The sequence below is a fragment of the Leuciscus leuciscus genome, assembly GCF_965113295.1.
Source record: "Leuciscus leuciscus genome assembly, chromosome: 11".
NCBI classification, from domain to species: domain Eukaryota; kingdom Metazoa; phylum Chordata; class Actinopteri; order Cypriniformes; family Leuciscidae; genus Leuciscus; species Leuciscus leuciscus.
The window spans coordinates 25,477,484-25,504,888 of NC_138735.1; the positions used below are offsets into that span (position 1 = coordinate 25,477,484).

Below are 27,405 nucleotides of genomic sequence, written 5' to 3' on the forward strand. Positions count from 1 at the left end.
TTTCAATCATCTTTTCAATAACAATTTACTTGTTCAAAGAATACATATATAATTCCAAGACATTAATTTCACTAATGATCTGTAAAAGCAGTTTTAAACCAGTCAGCAATTTATTACACTTAATGATATTAGTGCACCGCATTCAAATAATAGTATCTAAAACAATACACTCATTTCATATTCAAAGGCAACAGTTCAATTCTTTTGATTTATGATTTTAATATCATGTAAACAATTCTGGAATGTCAGCATCATCTTCAATATATGATGTTTGCGTGAAGATGTAGCTTCAGTAACCTGAATAGCACAATGATGAATTCAGTCCAATGCGAGAAATGCATCCATTCAGAGTGCATTTATATTTATTTATACACTAATCGAATGGTTTTTGCAGCAAGGCAGCTCTGATAAGAGGTAAACTGCATTTGCATTGATCTGCAAAAGGGCAAGACATATGAATCTCAAACATCATATGGATAGAATTCTCACTAGAAAGGTCAGATGGTGCAATAAAGACAATGTGAGCATCTTCATTTTCCAGGAATTGCATTATTTTTCTCATCTCATGTGTTGTACTCGTATAAACAAAAAAAGAAAAATAGGTCTCAGTATAAAAGATTTGGCAATATGATTTTTCCCTGTGCTTTGGAGCAAATGTACTGATGACAATCCATTATGGTTCTCTCTGAGTCAGTTGCTGAAGCTGTTAGATGTTCTTTTAGGGCGACTGTCTTTCTCTTTGGTGTTTCAGTCTCTAAATATGAATCTTATTGGTGTCTGCAGAAATAAAAGCATCATGTGTGGTCCCGTATACCTAAAAGCACCATGGGAGATTAGGAACTGTCAACCTTTCCATTTCCTTCAGCCTCTGTCCTTTGAGAATGCAAGAACGACTCCCATACAGCCAAACACTGCAAGAAAACACACACACACACATTTATATTAAAGCAATAAGCCATGTGAAGCAGTGTAATAAATTGATTTAGACAAGTCGGACACAACAACAAACTTTAGCATGGACGTGCACTCATATTACTTATGAATGGTAGAAAGTGCAAAGCGCAATATGGCGGAATAAGTCCCGCCTTCTAAATAAAAGAGCCAATCGCTGATTGATATAGTCATCATGTCACTGCAGTTGCAATAGAAACAGTCAGTGTGTTCTGAGACTCACACTTAGGACTGCACATGTGCATTGATGGATCTAGCCTTAAGTTTTTTTTAATGCTATTTGAGCATAAGAAACATGGGTTATGGGACATGTCAGATTTTGTTGCTGATTTGAAATATGTTATCTAACTGTGAGTTCGGCAAGCATTTTTTGAGATTTCAGGATTCCCCCAATTCCTATACTGGCCTGAAATAGCTGCCCAGAGGCGATGCACATTATGGCCACCAAGTGTACAGACTTTCCTTTGACTTTACTGCTTTTAGAAAACAATGTTCAATAAATGATGTAAATAATATTATTAATAATTAACTATAATTATATTTATATAAATGAATATAAATTATATTATTCTATATTAGATTAAAAAAAAATTATATATAATAATAATAATAAATATATATATATATATATATATATATATATATATATATATATATTAGGGCTGGGGGAATTAACGCGTTAATCTTTGCGATTAATTTGAAATGTTTAACGCGTTAAAAAAAAATAACGCAATTGACGCAGCACTTTTTTTTTTTGCCTCGTTTTAATGATTTCCTGTTGCGTCTGCTATTAAAAAGGCCGAAATATGCCGTCCCGCCCCTCCATGTTCGGCGGTCAGGTTTCATTCTCGGGCAGCTTTCATGAGCGGGTCTTTTCCGCTCGGTATGTGCGTCGCGCTCTGTGCTCCGCGCGCGTGCGTGCGTGCGTGTGTGTCGGCTCGCTCTGTCGTTAATGGCCCAGCAGCGGCAAGCTCTCCGTTCCGTGTGTGTGTGTGTGTGTGTGTGTGTGTGTGTGTGTGTCGGCGGCTCTGTCGTTAACGGCCCAAAGGCTTCAATCATGTACTAAGCACTGGAAAAGTAAAGTCCACTCAAGTAACGTGAAATTTCTCTGTTGACTTCTGTTTGCTGAGCTGGTATAGCCATGCTGGGCAACAATGGTAAAATGACCTGCTCTGATCACATGCTCTGGTAATAATAGCTTTGTAGGACTATATTTTGTTTTAATAATTAATAAAATAATAATAATAATCTGTTAAATTGATTATGTTGATTGATTATTGAAAAAGAATAATATATTGATATATTGATGTTTAATATTTTAATATAGGGCTATTTTCTGTTCCCTTTTTTTCCTGTGTTGTTTAATTAGGTGATTCTAAGTTTAAATATTGATGATTACAAGCTTGGGGGAAGCGCAATTAATTGCAATTAATTACAGAAATTGAGCAATTAATTAGTTAATTTTTTTTAATCGATTCCCAGCCCTAATATATATATATAAAAAGTGATATAACTTTTTATATTTATTATAGAATCATAGAATTTATATTAATTTATATAAGTATTCACACACACACGTCTGAATACTGCAGGTGTGCAACAAAACCGTTTAAAGTTTAATCACCTTTCTTTATTAATGCGCTGTTTTCATTGAAGCACATACACACATACGTCACTCACACACAGATTGGGGAAAAGCACACACAGAAACATTCAGCAGCACAGGAACTTATCAACGCTGTTCTGCGAGTTTTAGTAATAAAATAGCTTTGCTACTGAATTGCTACATTATATTTCTCAGCATGACGGGGTTACTTCGCTATTCTGAAGTAATTAAACTCACAGCTTCATTGTTAATAGAGAGAGATACGCTGAACAGATGCAGGTACCCATCTCTCATCTCTCGGTTAATTCAAATAAATGATATAATGCATTCATTCAAACAACTGTAATCTTACGCACTACTTTATCTCTGTGTTTGATTTGAAAGCAGGCTGAATGCTAGAACAAACAAGCCATAACTGACGAAAATAACCGTCAATTTTACCCTTCCCGTCAAATATTGCGCTGCAAACATCAATAACAGCTTTAAGTTGTCAATGTTGGCAAATGACCATAGTATAAGCAGGATAATTTACGGCTAGCTATGCATTAAACGATTTTAATGCACTTCGCCTCAACGTTGTGCATTAAAATCATTTAATGCATAGCTAGCCGTGGATTATCCCTAAAACAAAAATATATAAATAACTCGAAATAAATTTTCCAAAGCAAATGAGTGACGCTATCCTTATGCATCAATATATGTTCTCAGTAAATATATAATAAAATATCTTAAAATATATCAGTAAAAACTCTCTAACTGCAGTGAAATAGATGGATGTTTAAACAACGTAAACCGTGAGGCCTGACAAGTGGCTTCTATTTGGTTTCCAATTTGATTCGGAAGCTTTGGTCGCACCTCATACCGAGTGCCATTTAGGTGTCACTTTCTGAGCCCTTGATAAATGTCTTCACAGGGACTCATCAACCGTCGCCCAAGCCCCGAAACACCTCGACCCAAACCGCTCGGATGCCACTCGCAAGAGTGTTTCACAGCAGAATCTCTGGAGGCGCGTTGGCTGCGGCCGACTGACTGTCAAAAGCAGTTAATCAATGTACTCCATCACCACAGGATTCAGACGTGACGTGACCTTGGTAAATGACTTTAGACAGGCCATGCGTGAGGGCGCTGGACCACAGTCACCCTCCGAATCACACCAGGACACGGCTAGATTCGTCTCAGTACCAAACGGCCCAGTTTAAGGAAGCACACACCTGTATAACTCTGCTTCAAGACACTGATTAATCACAGAGAATAAAACTGTATGCCAAAGCTGAATGGGACAGATGCGATCGGGATTGGCACCACCGAATCTCGGCAGCTGGGTAAAAGGGCGATCACTCAAGACTTTAGTGTGCCATTTACTTGCAGGAGATTGATATGAAAGCATAATTATGTTAAGAATTGTCGTATTTCGCTCGCTAAAGTTTTGAGAACTCTGCACTGTGCATTCATATAGGAGAAGATGACTGAAGGCATCCACACACTGCAAGATAATCGGGACGATTTTGGGTCCAATTCTCCCCTTCCGAAAACCCTAGGTAAAGTCCCGACTAACTTGATGGTTCTACAGATTGTCTTAACAGATTTACCTCTGGTGTGATGTGTGTTAAGAGTGATTGAATCTGCTTGGAAGAACATCATGTTGAATATTTACGATCAGAAATCCTGTTGTGTGGGACAGGATTGTGTGTTTTTCCCACAATTTTTCTGTAAAAAGCAGTCCAAACACTATAATAGCCATTTCTTCTTGCCCGTCGTCCGCCATGTTTGTTTACTCTAAAGTCACGTTTGACCGCAAGATATTTTGCGAGATTTCTTGTGTTCAGTCGCGACTCTGGTTGTTTGTGAATGGAATCTGTTAAGTGTGTGTTGTTCTCTCTTGGTCACATCATAGCTCCTCCACACACTATAGAAACAAAACTGTTAAATCTATGATTTTTCATATTTGTGGTCGCTCACATTTTTAAAAAATCAGATAAGATTTTAAAAATCTTTTAGTGCAGGCCAGCCTTGACCAACAAACAATAAAACAGTTATTTTATATATTTTAGGGGTGGAACGGTACATGTATTTCGTATTGAACTGAAACAGTACGGGCGTCACGGTTCGGTGCATAAATTTACACAGAGAATGTACGGTATAAAAATAAATAAAACTCGCATGCAAATTAATTCATGTAATGCGGAACTACTGTTAGATACCTAGTCAGACACCTAATCTGTAGCCCCGCCTTAGCTCTGAAGCAGGCTGCGATGTAAAGATTGCAATGCTGGAATATGTTGTGTGTGTGTGTGTGTGTGTGTGTGTGGTGTGGTGTGGTGTGGTGTGAGTATGAGTATGAGTATGAGTATGAGTATGAGTATGAGTATGAGTATGAGTATGAGTATGAGTATGAGTATGAGTGTGAGTGTGAGTGTGAGTGTGAGTGTGAGAGAGAGAGCGAGAGAGAGAGAGAGAGAGAGAGGGGCGCGATCGAAAAGTCGCAAAGTGTTTACTTACATTTGTGTGCGTGTGTGTGAGGCGCGGGCGCGATCGAACAGTATATACATAAAAACATTCTCCGTCATTTTGTTTATACAGGACATCATTCAAACTGCAAAGTGTTTAAGTTACTGTTAATTAAAATTAAGGAAAACAAATATATTAATCTGAAATGTAGCAAATTAATTTTCAATTCATTCAGGTACAATTACCAAACATATCTCAAAGTATTTTTGTCTTTTTATTAATTTAATTAATAAACTAATTATATAAAACTATTGTCAGTGCACTACAAATAAACTGGTTCTATGCCTTTACTTTGTTAATAAAACTTATTTAAAAAATACAAGGCTTAAGTAATTTATTTTCCTTTGGTGGTACAGCCTGAGACATGCACAAGCCTTCTGCATTTTTGTTTTGCTTTTCCCCCCATTGTACCGAACTCGTACCGAACCGTGATGTCTGAACCGAGGTATGAACCGAACCGTGACTTCTGTGTACCCGTTCCACCCCTAATATATATAATTATGAGTAATTATGACAGAATTTTCATTTTTGGCTGAACTATCCCTTTAAAGTACATTTGTTGACCCTTCCAGCACAACCAAATGAGCACAAGAAAAATAAAAATGAAGCGAACACATTCAGAGGTGCAAAATGCTTTTTTTTTTCTGATCTCAGCAGAGAATAACTCTTAATTTTCCAGCAATTTTCCCATTTGTTGTGAAAAAATTACTTCAGCTTTCTATAGTAATTGTGGAAGCACAAGAAAAACAGAACAGAACTAAGAAAAGCACAACTAACTTTTGAGAAAATGTTCTACAAGCCGAATCAATGATAAAAGGTCAATGCACATACTAGTAAAAAACTATAATAATGGCACAATACATGTGACCATTCCAGAAGACCGATTAGGTGAGCAGTACTGAAGAGAAGAGTTTATTATGTTAATACCTATTTGAGTAGTTTAGACAGTCAAAGGGTTTGCTTTGCAACACGTCTCTGTCTGAAACATGGTTAACCGATGGTTTTAATTGTAACATGCATCAACACAGACACAACTGAGACGTAACTGTGCAGATCAGACAGCAAACAACACGGTCGAAGAGCTCGAGATGTGAATTTTGAAACGTCAGTTGCATCAGCTGTTGCTTTAACTCTGGTAACAAAATGAATGTTTCTGCAGCCTGAAAATCCTTCAAAGGCTCTGTGCCGGTTGAATTATATGTAACATTTAATGACAGCTCCCTCATCTTTGCCATTCAGCTACAGCCTTGTTGCTATGGCGTCTCCATGGCGATTCTCTGAAGATGCTATGTTGCAGTACATGGCTGCTGTGTTTGTTTCTAATGTACGGCATTGCAAACGTTGAGCATCCACCCACATCAGTGTGCAGGGTTACAGTGTTTCTTATATCAGTTTGCATTGTAAGCATGATGTGTACAGAGAGCTGAGGTTGATAAGCTGAAACCAAGATGTGAAAACTGAATAATAAATAAAAATGCACAGTAGTCATGTTGTTTAGACCTGGAAGCTAATATTAATTATTATAATTATAATATATAAATGATGCATAATTATATAATTTATTATATATAATTCTGCAGAGCCTTGTGAGCATGCAGTATTTCCTTGTATTTCAGCTTTCAATTTCAGTTTAGTTCTGGTCCGTTTTAATGATGCATAAATAGCTAGATTTCATCAAATCACTGTTAATATATTATTTGGCTGCCTAGCACCATATAACACAAAGAACCACAAAGTTGTGCATATGATAGTACATATTTATTCAGAAACTGCACTGTAGTCAAAATAATACTGCCAAAGTTTTATTTGTGAAATATACGACACCACAGCATTACTTGTGGCCAATCAAATGAGCTATAAATGTGTTGCATTTAGCAGTACATCTTCTAATTTAGCAGTTCATCTCCAATTGCTTTGATTCAGCCACATGGACTGGATCCACTTGAAGAATAACTAGTCGCTGGATTTAGAGTTTGCAGTTTCAAGACTTTTCTTTGAGGCCATTTGGATCAAGTAAACAAGACAATAATTGTGTTGTCTCTTCAACATTTCAAGGAGATAGCAGCACAATTACTCGCGGTAAGCACTTTGCTGCATTGCTGGATCATTATTTTGTGTTATTTCAGATTGATCTGCCCCTTATGGAAGCTTGTTTCCACCACAGCATAAAAAAAAAAAAGGGTAAAAGTGAGAGACTGTGAGATATACTGTGAGAACTGTGAGATATAATCTCAATTGCAAGAAGAAAAAAAAGTCAGATTTAGCTAGATTTAAGCTAGATATAAACTTGCAATTCTCACTTTTTTCACAATTGCCAGACAAACGTGCAATTCTAACTTTTTTCAGAATATGTGAGAATTCTAACTTTTTCTCGCAATTCTGACTTTTTTTTTTACTTTTATAACTGTGAGATATACTCAAAATTCTAAGAAGAAAAAAGTCAGAATTGTGAGATAAAAAGTATTTTTTTCCATGGTGGAAACAAGCTTCCATAGCCCTTAAATCTCATGTACAAAACGGAAAAAAAATTGAGGTCGGGCCTGGGAAATGAATTAGCTAAATCAGAAACGTCTATGATTTTCTCCTGTAATTGGGTTTAGTTTTTGTTCCTATTGTAGTGCATGTTATCAGTTTCAGTCTAGTTTTTGTTCTTTTGCAAACTGCCATTTTGATTAAAGTTTCCCAGCTAGTTTTTGTCTGTAGTCAAAACTACTTTAAATTAGTAATTTGGCAAGCTACGGTTTCAAAGTAGCTTCCCTCAACGCTGGAGAGAATGACAGTTCTTTCAACATGGCTTATTTTTAAATCTGTTTCCATCTTAAAAATCCCGGTGGAGACGTAACCAGACCAACCTCTCTGGAGACGTAACAGAGACTTTGTTATATGCGTTCTCGCTATAAATGCATTCATCTGTTTCGGTCCAACAACAGGTTAGTCTCTAGAGCCTCTAAGGTCACAGCAGGTAACCAGACATCACAACATCTCTAAAACTTTGACAGTTCACATTTCTTCCTTTTCTTCTCATCTTATGTTGTGCTGTTGCAAAATACCTTTAACTTTGAGGTCATAATTTATTGTTTACGACTGAAAAACAAAGGAAGAGACCTTTAAAAAAGATAAATTAAGCAGTGAACCGGCTAAAACACATCCAATCTAGCGAGCAATGTCAACATTTATGGATTTGGAGTGCAATTACTTGTCAGCAGGGATACAAATGAGATACTACCACCCTCTGCTGGCACAGATCCAGGGCGGCTGTGCAAATGAATGCAGGCAGACGGCCACATACAACCCTCTCTAATCTGTCAGTGGTCTTGTCCAAAGTATTTTTACCACCTTTGAATGTTTATCTCTCAGCTCTGAAATCTTATCAAATAAACTCAATCAATCTTCTCAATCACTATTTTAATGTGTGATCAAATGTAAAATAGGAACAACCAAACTCAAGTGGCTTCTTGCTTTTATTAAATGGCGGCCACAGCAATTTTATAAAGACATGTACTAATAATATTAATCAGAATAAATTCCTCTGCCGACAGATATGCAAAAACCCAAATTAATTAATAAATATATAATTTATCTTTTTTTTTATTTTTTATATATACACACACACACACACAAAAAAAGCAAACATCTCACCTTTTCATAGTAGTTGACGTTCCTCTCTGCTGTGTCGACGAAGGCTGATCGTAGGTCAGTTCTCATGACCTTCTGCCAGCGGGTCCAGTCGCTCTTGAGTGCATTATTGGCCCACTCCATCCGGTCCTCCATTTTATCCAGCTCAACTCTCATCTAAACACAAGGATTGGTTGGTTAGCATAGTCCAGTTAAGTATCAGTGTCATAATTAGTCCGTCTTATGTCTAACATCTTAACTCTATTCAAGGCCATTCACAAGAAGCACACACACACATATATTTACATACATACATATTTATATAAGAAATGTATTATAATACATATGTGTGATAACACAAACTTCTTTTATACACATTACACTGTGTGTGAACTCTTCACATACTGTATATATATATATATATATATATATATATATACACACACATACACACATACAGTACATACACACACACACATACATACATACATACATACACACACACACACATACACAGTGTGTGTTATATATATATATATATATATATATATATATATATATATATATATATATATATATATATATATCTTATGGAGTACTTTCCATAAGATCATCTCTCAATGCAAATCAAACCAGCTATTAGGCTAACTGAAATAAAACCATGCCAATCTCTAGGTATGGTGAAGGCTATGTGATGATGTGGGGCTATTTTAATTCCAAAGGCCAAGGGAACTTTATCAGGATGCATAGTATCCTGGATCCATGAAGTAACTGGCCTTTAAAAATAAAAATCTGCCTGCCTCTATGGGAATTTAACATAGGGGTGTCCAGACTTATGCACCCTGTATTTTAAGGAAGAACTTTTATTTATTAACGATACATTATTCATTCACAAAGAAAATTGGTGTCCTTAAAGGTTGGATTTTTCCTAATTTTTTTAATTAAGGCATTAAGTTCAATTTCCAAAAGATGATTTTTTATTCCTCTTTTTAGTCAACTTTAGCATGGGTGTCTAAACTTATGCATAGCACTGTGTGTGTGTGTGTGTGTGTGTGTGTGTGTGTGTGTGTGTGTGTGTGTGTGTGTGTGTGTGTGTGTGTGTGTGTGTGTGTGTGTGTGGTGTGTGTGTGTGGTGTGTGTGTGTGTGTGTGGTGTGTGTGTTAGAATCAGTGTTTTATACCAGTACTTCAAATCACCTGTATATGCATATTAAGCTACAGCTGTCTTTTATTGAAAGCACTATCATAGTTTCTTTGCAATAAAAGCCAATAATAATAAATAAATAAATGTTTTTGAAAGGGCTGCATTTACCATTTATTGCTAAGAAACCGATCTAATTAAGTCTGGTGGTCACAACCCTAAACTTGTAAAGGATTTCCTTTGCACAGACTAGTCAACTAATCCCTCAGATGACCTTATGACTAACCAATTTAGAAAATATGTAGTTTTGCGCATCCCTAATCCTCACCCGTGACTCTAGAGATGATAAGTCATGTAGCTCTGACCGGATAAGTAAAAACCAACATGTCAACGCCAATATTATTATAGCAGCTCTTCCACCATCAGACTGCTGACGTACAGCCATTTTTATTTTAGAGTGTTGTAAAAGCTTTCATTACTGAGGAGTATAACTACTGTCAAAACTTGCTGAGCATGCTGATATCAACTACTGAACATCGTTCACTGTAATCAAGTTAATTTGTTTCTTGGCTCACTGCAAGTTGTCTAAAAGAGTTGAAATGACGCTAAGCATATCTGACAGTTTTTCATTTGTTTTCAAACCAGACTATAATAGTTATCCATTTTATATTACTCTGCTTCAAACTTTTCATGGTTTCCACCAAAATTAAGCAGCACAACTTTTTTAAAATATTGATAATATTTATAATAAGAAATGTTTCTTGAGCATCAAATCAGCATATCAGAATGATTTATGAAGGATAATGTGACACTGAAGACTGGAGTAATGGGACATTCCATAACAGGAATAAACTGCATTTTAAAATATATTATAACAGAAAACAGTCATTTTAATAGTTTTTAAAACTGCAATTAAAACTCAGCAAAAGAAGATTTTGTAACTGAAATAGTAAAACTCCCTAATTAGACAATGGTGTTGACAAACTTTCAGCCACCTTGTGTATTTTTAGGGTCTTCCGCCAATGCACGATTGCTTTCCTGTCACTGCGCAGCTTGTGATTGGCTCACAGGGTGGCCGTTAACAACTCTAAGTACTCTATTTAGTGCGAGAGCTCTCTGGGGGTGAAAAGCACCTCCAGATGACACTCAACAGTATGAGTGTCTAAACACTGAGCGAGAGATGAACAGTAAACATGCCCAGTGATGTCAGGAATGACAGGCTTGTGGGAACGGCAGCACGTCAGATCGGTGGGCCAAGACTGAGAGGAACATTTAAAAGAGATTGAAATAGAGAGCGAGATGTTTATTGACAGGTAAGCTAATGAAGGTCAGAGGTGGCTATCTGTTAGAGCTCCATCTCATTTCCATTGTAGCGTGTGACTCAGATGTGAGGCTGTCTTGTGGAACAGCAGTTGTGTTTGGTGAATGGATGCAGTTCTCTAGGGATGAGACGTTGTCTACAGCCACGTCTCCCTTCTGACAAGCAGGCCAGATCATTAGTTCCGCTGATCTGATGTTGCTGTCACTAAAACACACACACACACACACACACACACACACACACACACACACACACGCACGCACAGTCTCTAATATCCACTCCTAAAGAAATAAATGAATCATCTTGGTCAAACTTGGTTGATTCACATATTCAAGTTTTTGGCCACTTAAAAATGTCTGAATGTCATTGCATTTCATAACTTACTGAAGTAAGGGCATTATTTATTTAGACCTTTTGGAGAGAGATTCCGATGGGATGATGAACTTCCACCTGTTTATAGTGACCTTTAGTGCCCTCTACTGGACTGAAAGCACATCACCGCATCCTTTTTCACTCATTCATAGTGAAAGTGAAGAGATGACAGTAAATGATGGGGGAAAGAGGGGGCACAGGATCAGGAAGTGATGCAAGCCAGATTCGAACCCATAACTTTGATATGCGAACCCCAGCTCAATATGTCTGCAGCATTTGTGCTAACCGTTAAAACATCATCTAGTCCGTTAGGAAACACTATGAAAGAAGCAGTAAAAATGAGATTTGTACATTGCTTGCCCATGCAAAACTCGTCCCTAAAGTTTTGGGTGGTTACCAGGGTGTTGCTATGTGGCTGCTAGGGTGTTCTGGGTGGACACTTTCTGACCCAAATCAAGTCTCCATATTAACAAACCACATCACTAGCTACTGTTAACTATTATTTGAGATAAAAAAATTTTTTTTATTAAAAATAAAATAAAATAAAAATGACCACCAATGACATATTATTGATACGTGGCATTATATAAAACTTAAAACCTTTACAACTGGCTTAGATTAAATATGAAAATGCCACAGGATTGCAATAACTGCTAGACTGCTGAGAAATGATACAAGATAACATATTAACTTTGACAGCCCTAAACTTAAAAAAAGAAACTACAGTGAAAAATAATTAATAAATAAAATAAAATAATTTATTAAAATGAACGCATTAACTTTGGCAGCCCTAAAATAAAATAAAAAGTACACAAACACACATACATACATATATATAAATGATAAAAATAAATAAATTAAAAACAATAATTATCAATAATTATTCTTTTTTTTTTTTTATATTAAAAATAATAATAATCCTGCAACACAAACCCGTTAGGTTAAGATTTATAACCAAGGGTTTTCTCAGTCCTGATCTCCAAGAAAAGTAATAACACACCTCTTCCTCAACAAGCCATATGATTTGAGGTTTCATTCATATCTCTAGCACAAAGTAGTTAGACGAGACTGAAAAAAGGTCACATGCACCACACCTTAAAACCTACTATGCTAACATGCTCAGCAGAGTGAAGTATTAACCGGTTATCCACTCAAAATAGCCACAGCATGTTAGACAGCGCATATGTTGACATCACACACACCACAGCATTCAAACGTAAAGCTGGCCTAAACTACGCTTGTAAACAAAAGTGTGTGAAACAAAGACAAGGCGACAACACACCCTCATGACAGGGCGAGTCGCCTCGGGAAGCACATCTACATATCGAACGAATGCTCGAGCAGATAAAGCCAGAAGAAGCTAGTCAGGCCAAGCCCAAGCACTGATGGGGAATATTACCTCCTTAATCTCGCCCTTAAGTTTCTGCTGTTTCTGCTGTTTGACCTCCTCGGGGGATCGTCCCACCAAGCTGTCCCATGCTAAACTCAGCACCTTAGATTCCTTCAATGGACACATGAACACGTGAATATGAACAAGTCTGGACTTGAAGTCACAAAACACTGTTAAATGACATCACACTATGGAAATTCAGAAATGCTATATTGGATTTGTAATGGGATACTGGTTAGATCTCTGCAAGCAACGAGCCATCAACAACCATGTTACATCGCCATTTTTGTCACATTACAATGACATGATCTCACATTGTGACGTGGACAATTGAGGAAGTAATATCTGGACTTTGATCGAGGCGTTTTAGGCGGGTCTGGAACAGAGTTCTCTGTTAGAATAAATCTTAGTAACTTTGCAGATCGCAGACATGCACACAGTAATGTACACACTGAAGGAAATTAAAGGACATTAAAAAGCATCATATGACCCTTTTAAATGCTGCTGATCTTCACTATTTAGTTTTAAATGTACCTAATTTTACTGCAATAATAAATTATATATTTAATAATACGTTATATATATTTAAAAAGATATATAACGATATAATTATCCTCTTAAACGGCTTAAAAGTGCATTAAATTATGTAATGATAAAATAAAAAATAAAAAAACTTTTTTAGAGTTTCATCCTGCTTTCTAAAGGCTGATCGGTAATCACGAGAGTAAACAAAATTATTTTATTTTATTGAATAGACGTAGTATTATTTTTCTCTTCAGGTTTACACATTTAAAATTCCTCTAATGATTAGCCGAAAAAATAGTGAAATATGTAAATAAAATAAAATATATATTACCATTAAATATATAACCATCTATATTTTAGGAGGGGGGCCCTTGGGGGACTGTTTTTGAGTAGCTTGTAGCTTGACCAATGTACAATGTTACATAATGATCCACAGCTGAATGTGGAAATTCAAATATATCATATGGTTTTCAAATATATCTTATGGTTTATCGTTTTCTACCTGCTGTGAGTGAGTGAATCTAGAGCATATTTTTATAGTTCTTTTGGTATATAAAAAAAAAAAATTCAGAGCATTGGGGATACCTTCTCATTTTGGAAATGACCTTTTGTAGTAAGCAGAAGTCAGCAGGGACAGCGCTCAATCAAATCACGTAATTAAATTGACAAGAGTGCCGAGACGCTGCTAAGCTTCTCTAGACACCATCGGTTCTTTGTCCAGTAATGCCCTTTCAGAGCGTTCAAGCGTCCCGCACCTGATATTTGATGGAATTGACAAGAATAAACTCAAAAAGCCAACGAGACTTAAATATGGCAATATTAGCTCGGGCAATATAAGTAATATTTAAAAGCATCCCATTTCAAGAGTAGTCTGGCTTTAAGGGACATCTACAGCTATCCGGAGATATTTATATGATCTCTCCAAATTCCTTTTCCAGCTTAAAAAGGAGTGCTGTCTACTGAACGACTAGAGCTCGGTTTTATTAAAAATAATCCCCGTGAATTTTCAAAGGAGCGCTGGATGGATTACGTGGAGAATGGAAAGAGTCAATAATAGACTTACCGCATCCCTGTCGGCCTTCTTCATGGCAAGAGCTTCAGTCTTTGCTTCAAAATCCGCCTGGATGTTGTCTCGCCTCCTTAGTACCGCCTGAAAACCCATGGTCGATACTCATGAAGTATGAAAATTGTGATCAATATATTTTAATTAAATGTAAGGCTGGATGAAATATGAAATAAGCATCAGAAAAACATATTGTTGGCTGTATTGATCTTAGCTTTGCATCAAGGTGTATATGTCAATATCATATCAATTCAAACATGATTTTTATACTAGGAAAACAAGCAGGTCGTTTGCCTCAAACAAACTGGAACAGAACATTTTATTGAACTAAAACAAATGAATATAACATTCTACACTTAAAGGCACAGTTCACCTAAAATGTTAATTCTGTCGCATTTAGTTACCCTCATGTCAGATATATATAAATGTATTCATGCATACACTGCCGTTTAAAAGTTTGGGGTCTAAGATTTTTTAGTGTTTTTGAAAGACGTCTCTTTTGCATTTATTTGATCAACAATACAGTAAAAACTAATTTTCCATTTTAATACATTATAAAATTTAATTTCTCCCTGTGATGCAAAGCTGAATTTTCAGCATCATTACTCCAGTCTTCACATGATCCTTCAGAAATCATTCTAATATGCTGATTTTCTGCTCTAGAAATGATTATCAATGTTGAAAACCTTTGAGCTGCTTAATATTTTTGTGCAAACTGATACATTTTTCCAGGACTGATGAATAGAAAGTTCAGAAATAGAAATCTTTTGTAACATTATTTATTAATTTATTTACTGTCACTTTCGATCAATTCAATGCATCCTTATTAAATAAAAATATTAATTTCTTTAAAAAAACACTTTTTTCAACTTTTTGTGTTTTGCAGAAGAAAGAATGTCATACAGGTTTGGAACGACATGAGGGTAAGTAAATGATGACCGACTTTTCATTTCCTTCTAGAAAGAGAAAACAGGATCATCTCGTCAGCTGGTCTACCTTGAGCGTCTCCGTGCAGAGGACGTACTCATGAAGGACTGGAATCAGGTGATCATTGAGCTCTTTGACCTGTTCCTCTGTCTCCTTACAGCAACTGTCCAGACAGCCTGCCATCCTCTTCAGGGGCTCGGCCAGCTCCTCTTCTGACTGGGACCACAGCGTGTATATCGGCCCAGACTCCTTCAGCTCCTCCAGGTGCTCTGTGACAACAGCAGCAGCCGGTTCATGCAGCTATAGCAGCTAAAGCCCATATCAATACATTTGCCAGTCAATTAAGTAAGAAGAAGATGAGACTGACATGTGAGATGAGACTAGATGAGACAAGGTAGGAGAATTCATGGAAAAGAGTGTGAATGGGACAAAAGTCCAACCTTTTTTCTCTCTGACGATTCTTTGACTAACTTTATCGAGCGAGCCGATCTTCTGAGTGAAGGCCTCCACGTACTCCTGCATGTCAGTGAACTCCTCGGGCCGGTTTCTGACCCCTCTGACTGAAGCAGCGACGGCTTTCACCGTCTCCCCCATCCGGCTCAGAAAACCTGGACCCTGTTTCTTATGAGAGGTCAACTCCTGCATAGAGGATCAGTGGAACAGTGTATGATGCAGGTTGACAACAGCAAAATAACCCCCATTTTCACTGTGTTCTCTCAGCAAAAGCCTCTAATGACAGAAAATGTGGTCGACAGCCTACGAAGCGTCAAATATCCATCACAGAAAAACTCCCTCTATTATGACTGAAAGGAGGTCTATATAAAGTACTTATCTTAGAGGTTACTTAGCCAGATCTAAACAGACGCTGTCACATTATCTCTGCGAATTCAACATAATCCTCTTATAAAGCAAAACTGAGATGACATATAATGAACACACAGAAGGTCAGTGATTATCAGGGTAAGGTAGAGTGTGTGTGTGTGTGTGAGTGTGTGTGTGTGTGTGTGTGTGTGTGTGTGTGTGTGTGTGTGTACACGCAGGTTTTAATGTCCTTATTAGGAAGAAAATGTCGCGAGCAAAAGAGCAAAATCTTCCAGTGGAATATCAAAACAAAAAAATAAATAGTGATTATAACATAACTGCTATGTGGTTGCCAGGATATTCTGGGTTGTTGCTATATCACTTTTATCACTTACTGGTGAATCACTTACGGGTCAAAAAATTCCCAAGTTTCTACTTTTGGTCCCTAGATATGAATTGGAATGAGTTATGCACCAAAGTTTAATACTTAAATATGAAATACTTTCAATACTTAAACTTTAATACCCCTTTTGTACCTTTAAGTATTACACACACAAAAAAAACTACAACTAGATTAACCTTATTGCACATTTATAATAATAATAATAATAAAAAAGATACATTTTATAAAGAAAAGCATTAACATAAATGTATAAATATTAAAATAAATGCGTAATGTTTAAATAAAATGTAACAGATAAATATGCAAATAAAAAGAATGAATTAATAAATATAAAAATAAATGTTTAAAAAATAATGTATAAGTAGTTGTATAAAACATAATAAATAAATAGATAAAAATAAACTACACAATAATAAAATGAATTAATAAATATAAAAATGCATAAATTGTATAAAATGCTTGAAAATATAAATAGATAATTAACTAAATATAAATGAATGAATAAACAAAAATGTAGATAAATAACTACCTAAAAATGAATAAATGAGTTCATAAATAAACAGACATATATAAAGAGTCTTACCCCAGATTCTGCTGTGAGAAAGATCTTAAAATCATCAGTACTGGAGAAAATGGGATGTTCTGCTATTCTGTTCAGAAACCTGTGCAGCGCCTTCCTCCTCGTCTCAATGAAATCTTCATTAAACCTCTCCACCATTCCTTTCATCACAAACTTCTCAGGCAGAGGCTGATGGGACACAATCAAGTCATTGTATTATGAGATAGAGGACAAGACCTTTATATTTTTTTTATTTGATTTTTTAAAGGGATGTGAAATTATGTCTTAAAGGCATTAGAAGTTCCTCCACTCATTAAAAAAAATATTTGAATGGAAAAAATTTAATATAAAATGCCTTGCCCCACAGACTTCCATTTTAAATGTGTTCATTCTTCCAGAATGTTTGACAAGCAAGAGACTCGCGCACTTCACCTACATGAACAATGAGCGTGGGATGAGCCTCTTCCAGGCGTCCCTTTAACCACAGGAAGTCTTGGTATCGTCTTCGCACCTCAAACTCACTCGCGTCAAACTCGCTCCTTGTGGTCTGATGTGAGGGAGAATGAAGGAAAAAGGTTAGAGAATTATTCACAGAACCTGACTAGGTGAATTTGTGCTCAGATCCGCCGTACCTTGGTCATGACCCGGTAGGTTACGTATGTCTCAATAGCCGTCACGATGCTCTCTGGGTTATCGACTGTGACAAAAATATCTTTGGTGTCAGCGTCTCCCTCTTCTTCCTCCTCAAACTTGTACTGGTTGATCAGTGAAGCAGGAGAGGTCTGCATGGAGGCGTTGAAAGAGCTCCCCTCTGTGAGAGTCGTACCCTACACAAAACATCGGGACATGTGAGGGACCAACAGCACAAGTGTTTAGACATCAAGCAAACAACAAGTGCTTTCAACCAATTGGATGTGGATTGGCGTACAAAAAAAAAAAATCGTTATGTCCTAGTAATACCCTTGAATTCTTCGAAATACCTTTGAGAGCTACTTAAAACAAAAACTATATACACCACGGTTTAAAAGTTTGGGGTTGGTAATATTTTCTTTAAGGTTTTTAAAATAAGTCTCTAAAGGCGGCCGCACACCGGACGCGCAGCTCAGCGCCGCGCCGCGCCACGTCTAGGACAACTGTCACCTGAAAATCCGATAACATCAGCAATTTTCTGATTTCTGTAAATAAATATAAAACTAAATGTATATTGCAGCACAGGGTGAGGTCCGTATATATATTAACTACGATTTGAGACACATACATGTAAATTTAATATAAAACTATGTAAATGGCGCTCTGTGGCGCGGCAGGATTTTGAACACGGTCCTGAGCCGCCGCGGACAGACGCCGAAAGGCGCCGCCGGTGTGTGTACTCTCATAGAGAATAGTGTGTTCGAATTTAAAAGACGTGGCGCTGCGCGGCGCGCCGCTGAGCTGCGCGTCCGGTGTGCGACCCCCTTAATGCTCACCAAGGCTGCATTTATTTGATCAGTGAAAACTGAAATATTGTGAAATGATTGCAGTTTACAAATATAGTTGCAACTGCAAAAATGAGTAAAGACATATGGAGATGAATTTAAGCAAAAAATTGTTGAAATTGTATTAATACAATCACTTGTAATGTGACAATTGTTTATTACTTTTGACCAATAGGTGGCACTGACACCAAATTGATCTGGTGTGGTCAGTGTTGGTGACAGTTTTTTAAAGATTTTTTTGGTCAAACTGTTCAGAAGTTATAGCATTATTTTATTTTTTTATATTTCGTGACCACTAGGTGGCACTGTGCATAAACTATAGGTACCCTCAGTTCATGGTGGTCAATGTCATAACTACGGTTTCAAAGTTTCAAGATTTTTTTTGCAATTTTTCGGAAACTTGGAACGTTTCTAGAAATGTACCCGAATTTTTTAGCCCCTTTGCAATCCTAGTCATAACACACACCAAGTTTGGTCAGAATTCGCTAAATTGCTGCAGAGATAAAGCCTCATGTCCATTTTGTTGTTCGTATAATTTCTCATCATGCTAAACGACAACAGTTTCATGAATTGACTTGAATTTTTTGTTTTTTGGTCAGAGCAACGGTCTAGGAGGAGTTCGAAAAAGTAGATTTTTCAGAAAATTCTAAATGGCGGTAAAAATTAATGAAAGAAAATTACATCATTCACAATAGAATTGTCTTGAGCCAAGGAATCAGAGGGTTTCTAGCCCTCAAAAGTGTGAGTGCAAATTGGAGGAGTTAGAGGGATTGAGTTAGAGACTTCAAAATTGCTGTGATTAATGTTCAGAATGCCCTCTATCAGTGTGCCAAATTTCACAACTTTTTAACATAGTTCTATGAGTTTCCATAGACTCAAGAGTGGAAGAAGAAGAGGAAGAAGAGAAAAAACCCGGAAAAAAACCAAACTGATACAATACAAGTTGATACAATACAAGATGCTACAAGTTAAATTAAATCATCATTCAAGATATGAGGAAATTATTTTATATTTTTATATATAATATAATATAGGCCTATATATAATATTACAAACACATATACATATATATATATAATTTTAATTTTTTTTAATATGAGGGAACAATTCTCTTTTGTTTTTGCGTTCATAATGTTTTTGTATGACAGCCTGGCCAAAAATTATGTCCACACAATTTGGCGGACTTTTCACTGCGTTATCACAAAGAAAAGAATTGACTCCCAGCACAACTACGCAATATACTTACAAAATCTTTAACACATTTTTTATAATATTTCAATAAGGTGTGAAGATGTCAATTTTCCTAGGCTGGACATCACTTTCGGCCCCTACTAAATGTAATTTATTCCTGTGCTGAATTTTTTGTATCATTACTTCAGCCTTCAGTCACATGATCCTTTATACTTGTATACCTTAAAACATTAAAAAGCTCTTGAGCTTAAATTCAAGTTTCCAAAAAATTCATAACGTATTTAGTGAACAACATAAAAAGGCACAATATTTCATGTTTGTACAAAGAAACCCAATATGATGCCATTTTAAGTGTGTGTCATTAAAACTGGACATAATATTGCTTTAAACCCGCTTTGAGGGCTGTGTTTGGGTTTTTATCACAGTGAGAGACAAACATATGATTTTCCTACTGTTTTGCTATCTTTTCCTGGTCCAAACACTGACGCATACAAATCCCTTTCGTTTAGCCACAGCTGCTGGGAAAGAAGCCTGTGTGTTTCCTGTCATAACAAACTGGCCCATAGTCAGCACAAACTGCATTTCTGCTTTACACTACAAACACCTCACTTCCATTCATAACCATTCACTGCTAATACTAACTACAACACCACCCACAATGTTTGAGGGAAGTAGTACAGTACAAACACTCCTACTCCAAATTAAAGTTTGTCAAAACTAACTTTGATGTTGGACTGACAAAGCTGTGTCAGAAAATTTTAAACAGCTTTAAGGTTATACAGTCAGAGTCCAAGCAAATGTTTGCTAAACCTGTCTGAGCGGTTGTTAGGACAATGCTAGGGTGTTCTAACTGCTTGCTGGGCATTGTTAAAGGGATAGTTCACCCAAAAATTAAAATTATATCATTAATTACTCACCCTCATTTGGTTCCAAATCAGTAAGACTTCATCTCGTTCATCTTCAGAACACAAATGAAGATCTTTTTGATGAAATCCGAGAGCTTTCTGTCCCTCCATTGACAGCTACGCAACTACCACTTTGACCCTTCGAAAAGTTCATAAAGAAAACTAATCCATAGTTTTAGTATGGTTTACTTCCAGCGGTTTAGTCCAAATCTGAAGAGACTTGGTCGCTTTATATGATCAACAGATTGAATATAGGCTTTTATTCACATATAAACATTGATTAGCGAACATAAACAGAAGCTCAACCGAACCTGCTTACGGAAGCTCAAACGTGCTGCGTAACACAAGAAGCATGTCACGCAAACATGTTTGAGCATCAGTTTACCACAACTAATGTGTCGGTTGATGAATGTTTATATGAGAATAAAAGTCTAAATTCAATCTGTTCATCGCAATCGCATCAATTAAGAAAATGTGGACTAAACCGTTCAAATTATATTAGTTTTAAGATCTCTTAATGAACTTTGACGGCGTCAAAGTGGTAGGGACAGAAAGCTCTCAGATTTCATCAATAAGATCTTCATTTGTGTTCTGAAGATGAACGAAAGTCTTACGGGTTTGGAAAGGCGTGAGGGTGAGTAATTAGGCTAATGACAGAATTAAAATGTTTGGTTGAACTATCCATTTAACGTTAAGTGTTCTGCCTAGTTGTTAGACTGCTACTATGTTCTACCTGTTTGCTGGGAATTGTTCTAAAGTTCTGTCTAGTAGTTTGTGCCTGCTAGGGCATTTAAGACTGTCGACAGAGAATCACACTGACTAGATAAACAGTGAAGCAGCGATAGTCAAACACACACAGGTTGTACTGAGCTGTGCGATGAGTTGTGGCTATTTAAAACGAATTATCTGGCATCAAATTCAGTTTAAGACGAAATCTACAGAAAATACAACAGTAATAACTCCGATGTGTGAAAAAACATGACATGACAGCGCATGATCGCTGACCTTTGAAACTTCAGATCACAACAAAACACCCAGATTTCATTGAGAAATATTCAGACGAATATATTTCAACGAACTTTATGATGTAAGTTAGATAGAATCAAAAGATTTGAACTCTAGTTATGAGTCAGTTTTACAGGATTGATCTAACAGTGTGCGATCGACCTCCGTTTAAACCAGTTGATTGTAAATTAACTTACCTTACTGAAAACTTCCAAGTCATCGTCTTCATCTAGATCTAATATTTGCCCGCTGATGTCTGTCGGAATCGCAACCGAAGAATTGCCCGATGGCACGGCGTTGTCGACGACAGGATCACTCATCGTTGCTCAAATCGCTACTTTGCTACAAGTTTTCTGGACTTCATCAGTTTTTCCGCACAGCTCTCAAAACGCTCAGCAAAAGTGGATCGGGCTCCAGTGCGCAGAATCGGAAACCGCGAGACGAGGAAGAGTTGAGCGCCGCGAGACGCCCACGTGAAGGAGTGTGTGTTTGATGTGATGTTTTGGTTGTTTTTTAGCCAACAGCTCCTGTCTCTAAAGGTTAGTCAGTGCTAAACCGGGAAATAATAGTGATTTACATGAGATGGTTGTTTTTAAAGTTTAAAATGTAGGCTCATACATGTGGTTTGCATAATTCATAATGGACTTTAGGGATGAAACTCTATTATCATGGGTTTGAGGACAGTTCGTAACCTAAAGTTACTAATATGTGTAAACTGACATTTAGGTCTATCTCTTTTACATTAAATACTTTTATTAAATTCACTTTATATGGGCTACTACAAAATATACAATGCGTAGGCTATAGTAAAAATATTAAAATAAAATATATAAAAAAAAATATATATATATATATCTCAGACATGAGACAGCAAGTGTCTTTAAATATGAATTCATTATTTTCATACTTTTGTGTCAGTTTGGGGTTTGTCTCACTTAAAAAAAAATTTAAACTTGATGTAAAACTTATTAAAACTGGCACTGAATTCCTGCCGTGTCCTTTTACAACCAACAGATGCCACTGTTGCTCAATTTAAAGGCCTTTACAATGTGGCAAAGCTCATAATTGAGACTTCAGATGACAGTGGCAATTACAAATCTATATAGCTATGCAAACACTCAAGTATTTTGCTGTGTGAGACTGTATTATAGGACAAAATCGGGCATATCTAATAAGAGACTTATTAGGAAATATCTAATTAGGGACATGCCAGTCAGGCTATATCGAATTTAAGTACTTATCATGAGACCGCTCTTGTCATTAATATAAAATATTCTGCCACAGAATTCCTCATTAGTTGTCAGTTATTTAATTTATTTAATCAAATAAAGACCATCCCCTTGGATATAATGAATGTAGGACTTGATCATATTTCTTTGATTTTGGACTTTATCCATTATATTATCATAAATTATAATGCTTTACGTTCCTGAATTGAGTCTATTAGTGAAAATGGTACTAGATATTGCTTTTTATATTATTTTAACTCCCTTTACGTATTGCATTACATTAATTTGGTATGAAACTAAATCAAGAGCAGTCCTATACCACGCATCAGGAAAAAATAAAACTGTTTTCCGAAGCTGACGCCCTTCCGCACAAGAACTCCCTGAAGTTGGATAGATTGCATTTAAAGTATTAGAATATCTGTAGAAAGGGCAGGCCATACTCATGACTGGACCAGACAGCTGTAGCGCTAAGCACAGAAAAGGTCAACCCCACCCCGATCACATTAGCGTACTGTCATTTTATATCATTTGCTTTCATAACTGATTTAAAGCTGAAGCTAGGACCCTTTTGTATCATTTTGATGTGTGACGATCAAAGGCTTTCATAACTGTGTCACACTATCACACCGTATGATGCATGAGTTGCTGTGAAACAATCTTTATTTAGCCACTGCAGCGAGCATATTCAATGCAAGCTGTTAATTAAAACTGTTTTTCATGTAAATGATAAATTGCCCGTTGGAAAGTCATTTGTAAGGCAGAATATAGGCAACGTGTTACATAACATGATTCAAAACTAGCCCATTAGATCAGATTCAGTGCAGACCACACCCATTCGGACTTAGTCATGAATCTAGCTGTATGATTCAGATATACAGCACAGAGATGTTTACCTAGCAGAACGATCATAACCATATATAGATGGTGTTTTGTGTTACTGTGTGTGAATGAACGACATCCTGGCATCCTGCGCTGATTTGTGGCATGGTCCCAAATCCTTCCTCTACCGACCTCCATCAACGGCAGATAATAATTACATCAGCATTACCCCACAACAATGGCGTACATAGATCAGCTCCTTTCAAATTACATTTCCTTCCTGTTGGGCCCATTAGCGATGTCGACCAGACCATGTTTTGTTTTTTTTAAAACAAACCCTATTGCTGTTGTTTCTGAGTGCATTTGCGGGACCGTGCCACGGAGAATTTCGACAGTTCTGTTAAAATCCCACTGGATGTCCCTCAGATGTAGAATGGGCTTGATTTGGGAGAACCGCTTGCTAATCTGCAGTGTGCCATAATAAACTGTTTTGGCAGGAGGAAAAAAACCTTCACATAAAGCACACAAAACATCAAATAGAGAAGACTTGAGCCACCTGGAGTGAATGCAGAAGAAGACAATTAAAAATCAATTTACTGTCAAAAAGCTTTGCTTTCTAATTAAATCCGCACACAGCCGAGTCTCTCTTGTTGCTGGCTGATGCACAGTTGCAAAGCACACATTTATTTATTTATTACCCCCCAGATGGGTGCAATAGTTATTATCGCTTTTACGATATTCGCTCTCTTTTTTTTCCAGACGCACTGTTTGAGACGCCGTGAATTCTGACGAGGACTATTATACCTTATTTCATACGGTTGTAATCAGGCTTCTAAATGCATTTTAAATGTGACTGCTGTTCAATAACTACCAGGTGTCCAATCCAACAACTGCGCCGTCATGATCGCTCTCATTAGCAACTTGTACATGTCGTAATAATGGCTATTCATTATAAGGCACTTCTTTTGTAGGGGCCATGCAGCTGGACACTACTTTGTCTTTTAATTCATCTATTAAAATGCCTTTAGAAGGTTCAACTTCCTCTCAGGGTCTCCATTAGAAAGATCCGAATGATTTCAAGAAGGCTTTTAATGGGTCTTTGAGGAAGGCAAATAAATGGAATAGAGTTAAATGGATTCATATTTTTCCCTATATGCCGCTGTTGACGTCACCGCTCTGGATTTTTGCTAGTGAAGGGTTTGGAACTGTGTGCGTTCTTGCAGTGCCATCAGCCGTTCAAAGTTTTCATGATGCAATATTCCTGACATTTATGGCTCAAAACTCATATTGCGCCGTGAAACTGGCATTGATATGAATGGCAATGTCATTTCACCAGGTATTATAGATCTCTTTGGTGAGGATGTGATGTTAAAGGGATAGTTCACCCAAAAATTAAAATGCGATCATTAATTACTCACCCTCATGTCGTTCCAAATCGTAAGACTTTCGTTCATCTTCAGAACACAAATGAAGATCTTTTTGATGAAATCTGAGAGCTTTCTGTCCCTTCATTGACAGCTACGCAACTACCATTTTGAAGCTTCGAAAAGTTCATAAAGAGATCATAAAATGAATCCATATGAATTGAGCGGTTTTGTCAAAATTTTCTGAAGAGACACGATCGCTTTTTATGATGAACAGATTTAATTTAGGCTTATTCACATATAGCGCACACTGAATTTTGTTGTCAGATGCTTTAAAAGCTTGAGGTCTTTAAAGCAGGATGGATTATGATTGGCTGTCAAAGTTTTTCTCATTCATCAGCTGAAAAAGTGATTCCAACGATATAGTTTCATTGTGTCATTATCATTATAGTTGTGGTGTGTCTTCCTTTATATTTAGAATGATTTATCAGAACTATATCTTTATAGTTATCGTCCTTGATGTGAACAGGCCTTTAGGCAGAAGGCCGTTTCTAATTGCACTCAACAAAAAGCTCTCAAGGCTCACTGCGCTTAAGAGCATGTCATCTGCGAATGTGTAGCCTTCTGAGATTTTTAGTATTATTTTATTGAAAAGAATTCTCTTTGAGTCAACAGGTGGATCCATAGCACACTAAAAATGTCCATGTACACAGCACTTTTTTTTTGTCTCCCTGAAGCTCTTTTCATTTCTGACGTTGTTAGGCTGTAACCACACACATCCAGGGCTCTCGAACATGTGCGGAACTCCATCACAGACTTAATGACTGCCGCTGGAGCCACAGTGCTGCCCTTCCCTTCTCCGAAATGTCCCACAATAACCCGCTTTAATGGCACAATCTAATTAAAATAATAACAATAATCTTGAACTTTCAGTATGTAGACCTCTAACCTGTGAAATCTAATTAAGTCTCAGTCACAAACAAACAAAAAAAGGCATTACTAATCAATCAGCCAGAAAGAAGATAAATTAGAGGAGGGGCACGCGAGATACAGGGCTGAGAGGGGGAGATAAGCAGAGGTGAAAACAAGTGCAAATGCATTCCGCACAATTCGAAATCACAGCTGAGCAAAAGGTGTGGCCGCTTCTCAATGCATTCATTGTTCATGTCAAATTTGAATAATATAAAGTCTAATATTTTCAGGGACTATATGCAAGAGCATCAAAGGAGTATTCAAACAATCATTTTAATTTTTATTGTAATACTCTAAATGGTAAAAGTCTCATGGGTGAGTGTAATCTGTTCTTTGAGTAAGTTCTTTGCGTTTGCAAATGAAATTTTGTTATGAGTTTATTCATACATTTTATGTTAAAGCTAGCTATCTATCTATCTATCTATCTATCTATCTATCTATCTATCTATCTATCTATCTATCTATCTCACTCACACACACACGTGTATGTATGTCCATCTTTCAGTTTTGGTCCTGGAAGAGAATTTATACATTTTATTACTCATAAAAAACGCATACATTTAAACATTAGTAAACACTAGCATGTAGATGACCTCAATGCTTATAAACTTGGAGTAAAAGTCACAAAACCTTGATATTTAATGGGGTCTTTAATAAACATTTATTTTTAAATACAGAAATCTTTAGTAATATCTTCTATACATATGCAGCGTACATTTTCCTCCCAGATTACCATCAACTCTTGTTTCAGCATTTAACAGGAATCTCAGGTCAAGAGATACAGAAAGCCTCTAAACAGATGGAGGATGGTCTACATATAAATATCGCCAGACACAGCATTCATCTGATTTCAATGATTAGGGTTATAGCAGCAACATCATCATCCCACTGCCAACACCTCCACATCCTATCCCTCTCACTCTATTCCAGCCCAGCTCAATATGTTTCATCAATAACGACCACATTACTTCAGTGTCTCTGCCATAATGATGATCAGGATCTCTTTGAGATGCTTCATCATGTCCTCAAATGCATTGGCAGTATTAGCGTTGTGGTTCCAATATAGTTCATGATAAATGATAGAATGCACCCGGTCTGTTCCTATTTGATCCCTCTGAATACATAATAGATCACACTTACAAACACAAATTTATGCAGGGAATGTTTCTTAAGACCTGTAAAGACTTTCACTCATGAACTTAAAAAGTGTGTTATGGTAAGAATTATGGCTTTGCTATTATGTCCTTTTGTTGCAATCATATAA

The 27,405-nt window shown here is 36.7% G+C and overlaps 1 protein-coding gene and 1 long non-coding RNA gene across 4 annotated transcripts in view; one reads left to right on the forward strand and one right to left on the reverse strand.

Annotated features, from left to right (window-relative positions):
* Positions 1-22,184, reverse strand: snx7 (sorting nexin 7). Of its 2 annotated transcripts, XM_082183688.1 has the most exons (10): positions 21,955-22,184; positions 17,814-18,008; positions 17,618-17,728; positions 17,206-17,370; positions 15,859-16,057; positions 15,488-15,687; positions 14,492-14,578; positions 12,913-13,014; positions 8,705-8,857; positions 1-911 (listed from the first exon to the last, which is right to left on the reverse strand). In XM_082183688.1, exons 1-10 carry the CDS (start codon positions 22,075-22,077, stop codon positions 834-836), a joined length of 1,413 nt encoding a protein of 470 aa, XP_082039814.1. In that variant the 5' UTR covers positions 22,078-22,184; the 3' UTR covers positions 1-833. The 2 variants fall into 2 exon arrangements, with proteins under 2 accessions (XP_082039814.1, XP_082039815.1); XM_082183689.1 differs by lacking the exon at positions 12,913-13,014 and having other exon boundaries at positions 21,955-22,183.
* The window catches only part of LOC309509156, a 25,040-nt gene continuing 19,812 nt past the window's right edge, over positions 22,178-27,405 (forward strand). The window contains exon 1 of one of the 2 annotated variants that reach the window (XR_014209811.1): positions 22,178-22,296. This is a non-coding gene — a long non-coding RNA (uncharacterized lncRNA). The remainder of the gene's footprint in view (positions 22,297-27,405) is intronic. The other variant, XR_014209812.1, reaches the window with a different exon arrangement.

Excerpts from the sequence above, each read along its gene's own strand:
- snx7 (XM_082183688.1), bottom strand. The coding sequence starts at position 22,077 with ATGAGTGATCCTGTCGTCGACAACGCCGTGCCATCGGGCAATTCTTCG. Across the intron at positions 16,058-17,205 it reads TTCTCACAGCAGAATCTGGG|GAGTTGACCTCTCATAAGAA; the intron begins GTAAGACTCTTT and ends TCCTCTATGCAG. Across the intron at positions 13,015-14,491 it reads AGAAGGCCGACAGGGATGCG|GAATCTAAGGTGCTGAGTTT; the intron begins GTAAGTCTATTA and ends TGTCCATTGAAG.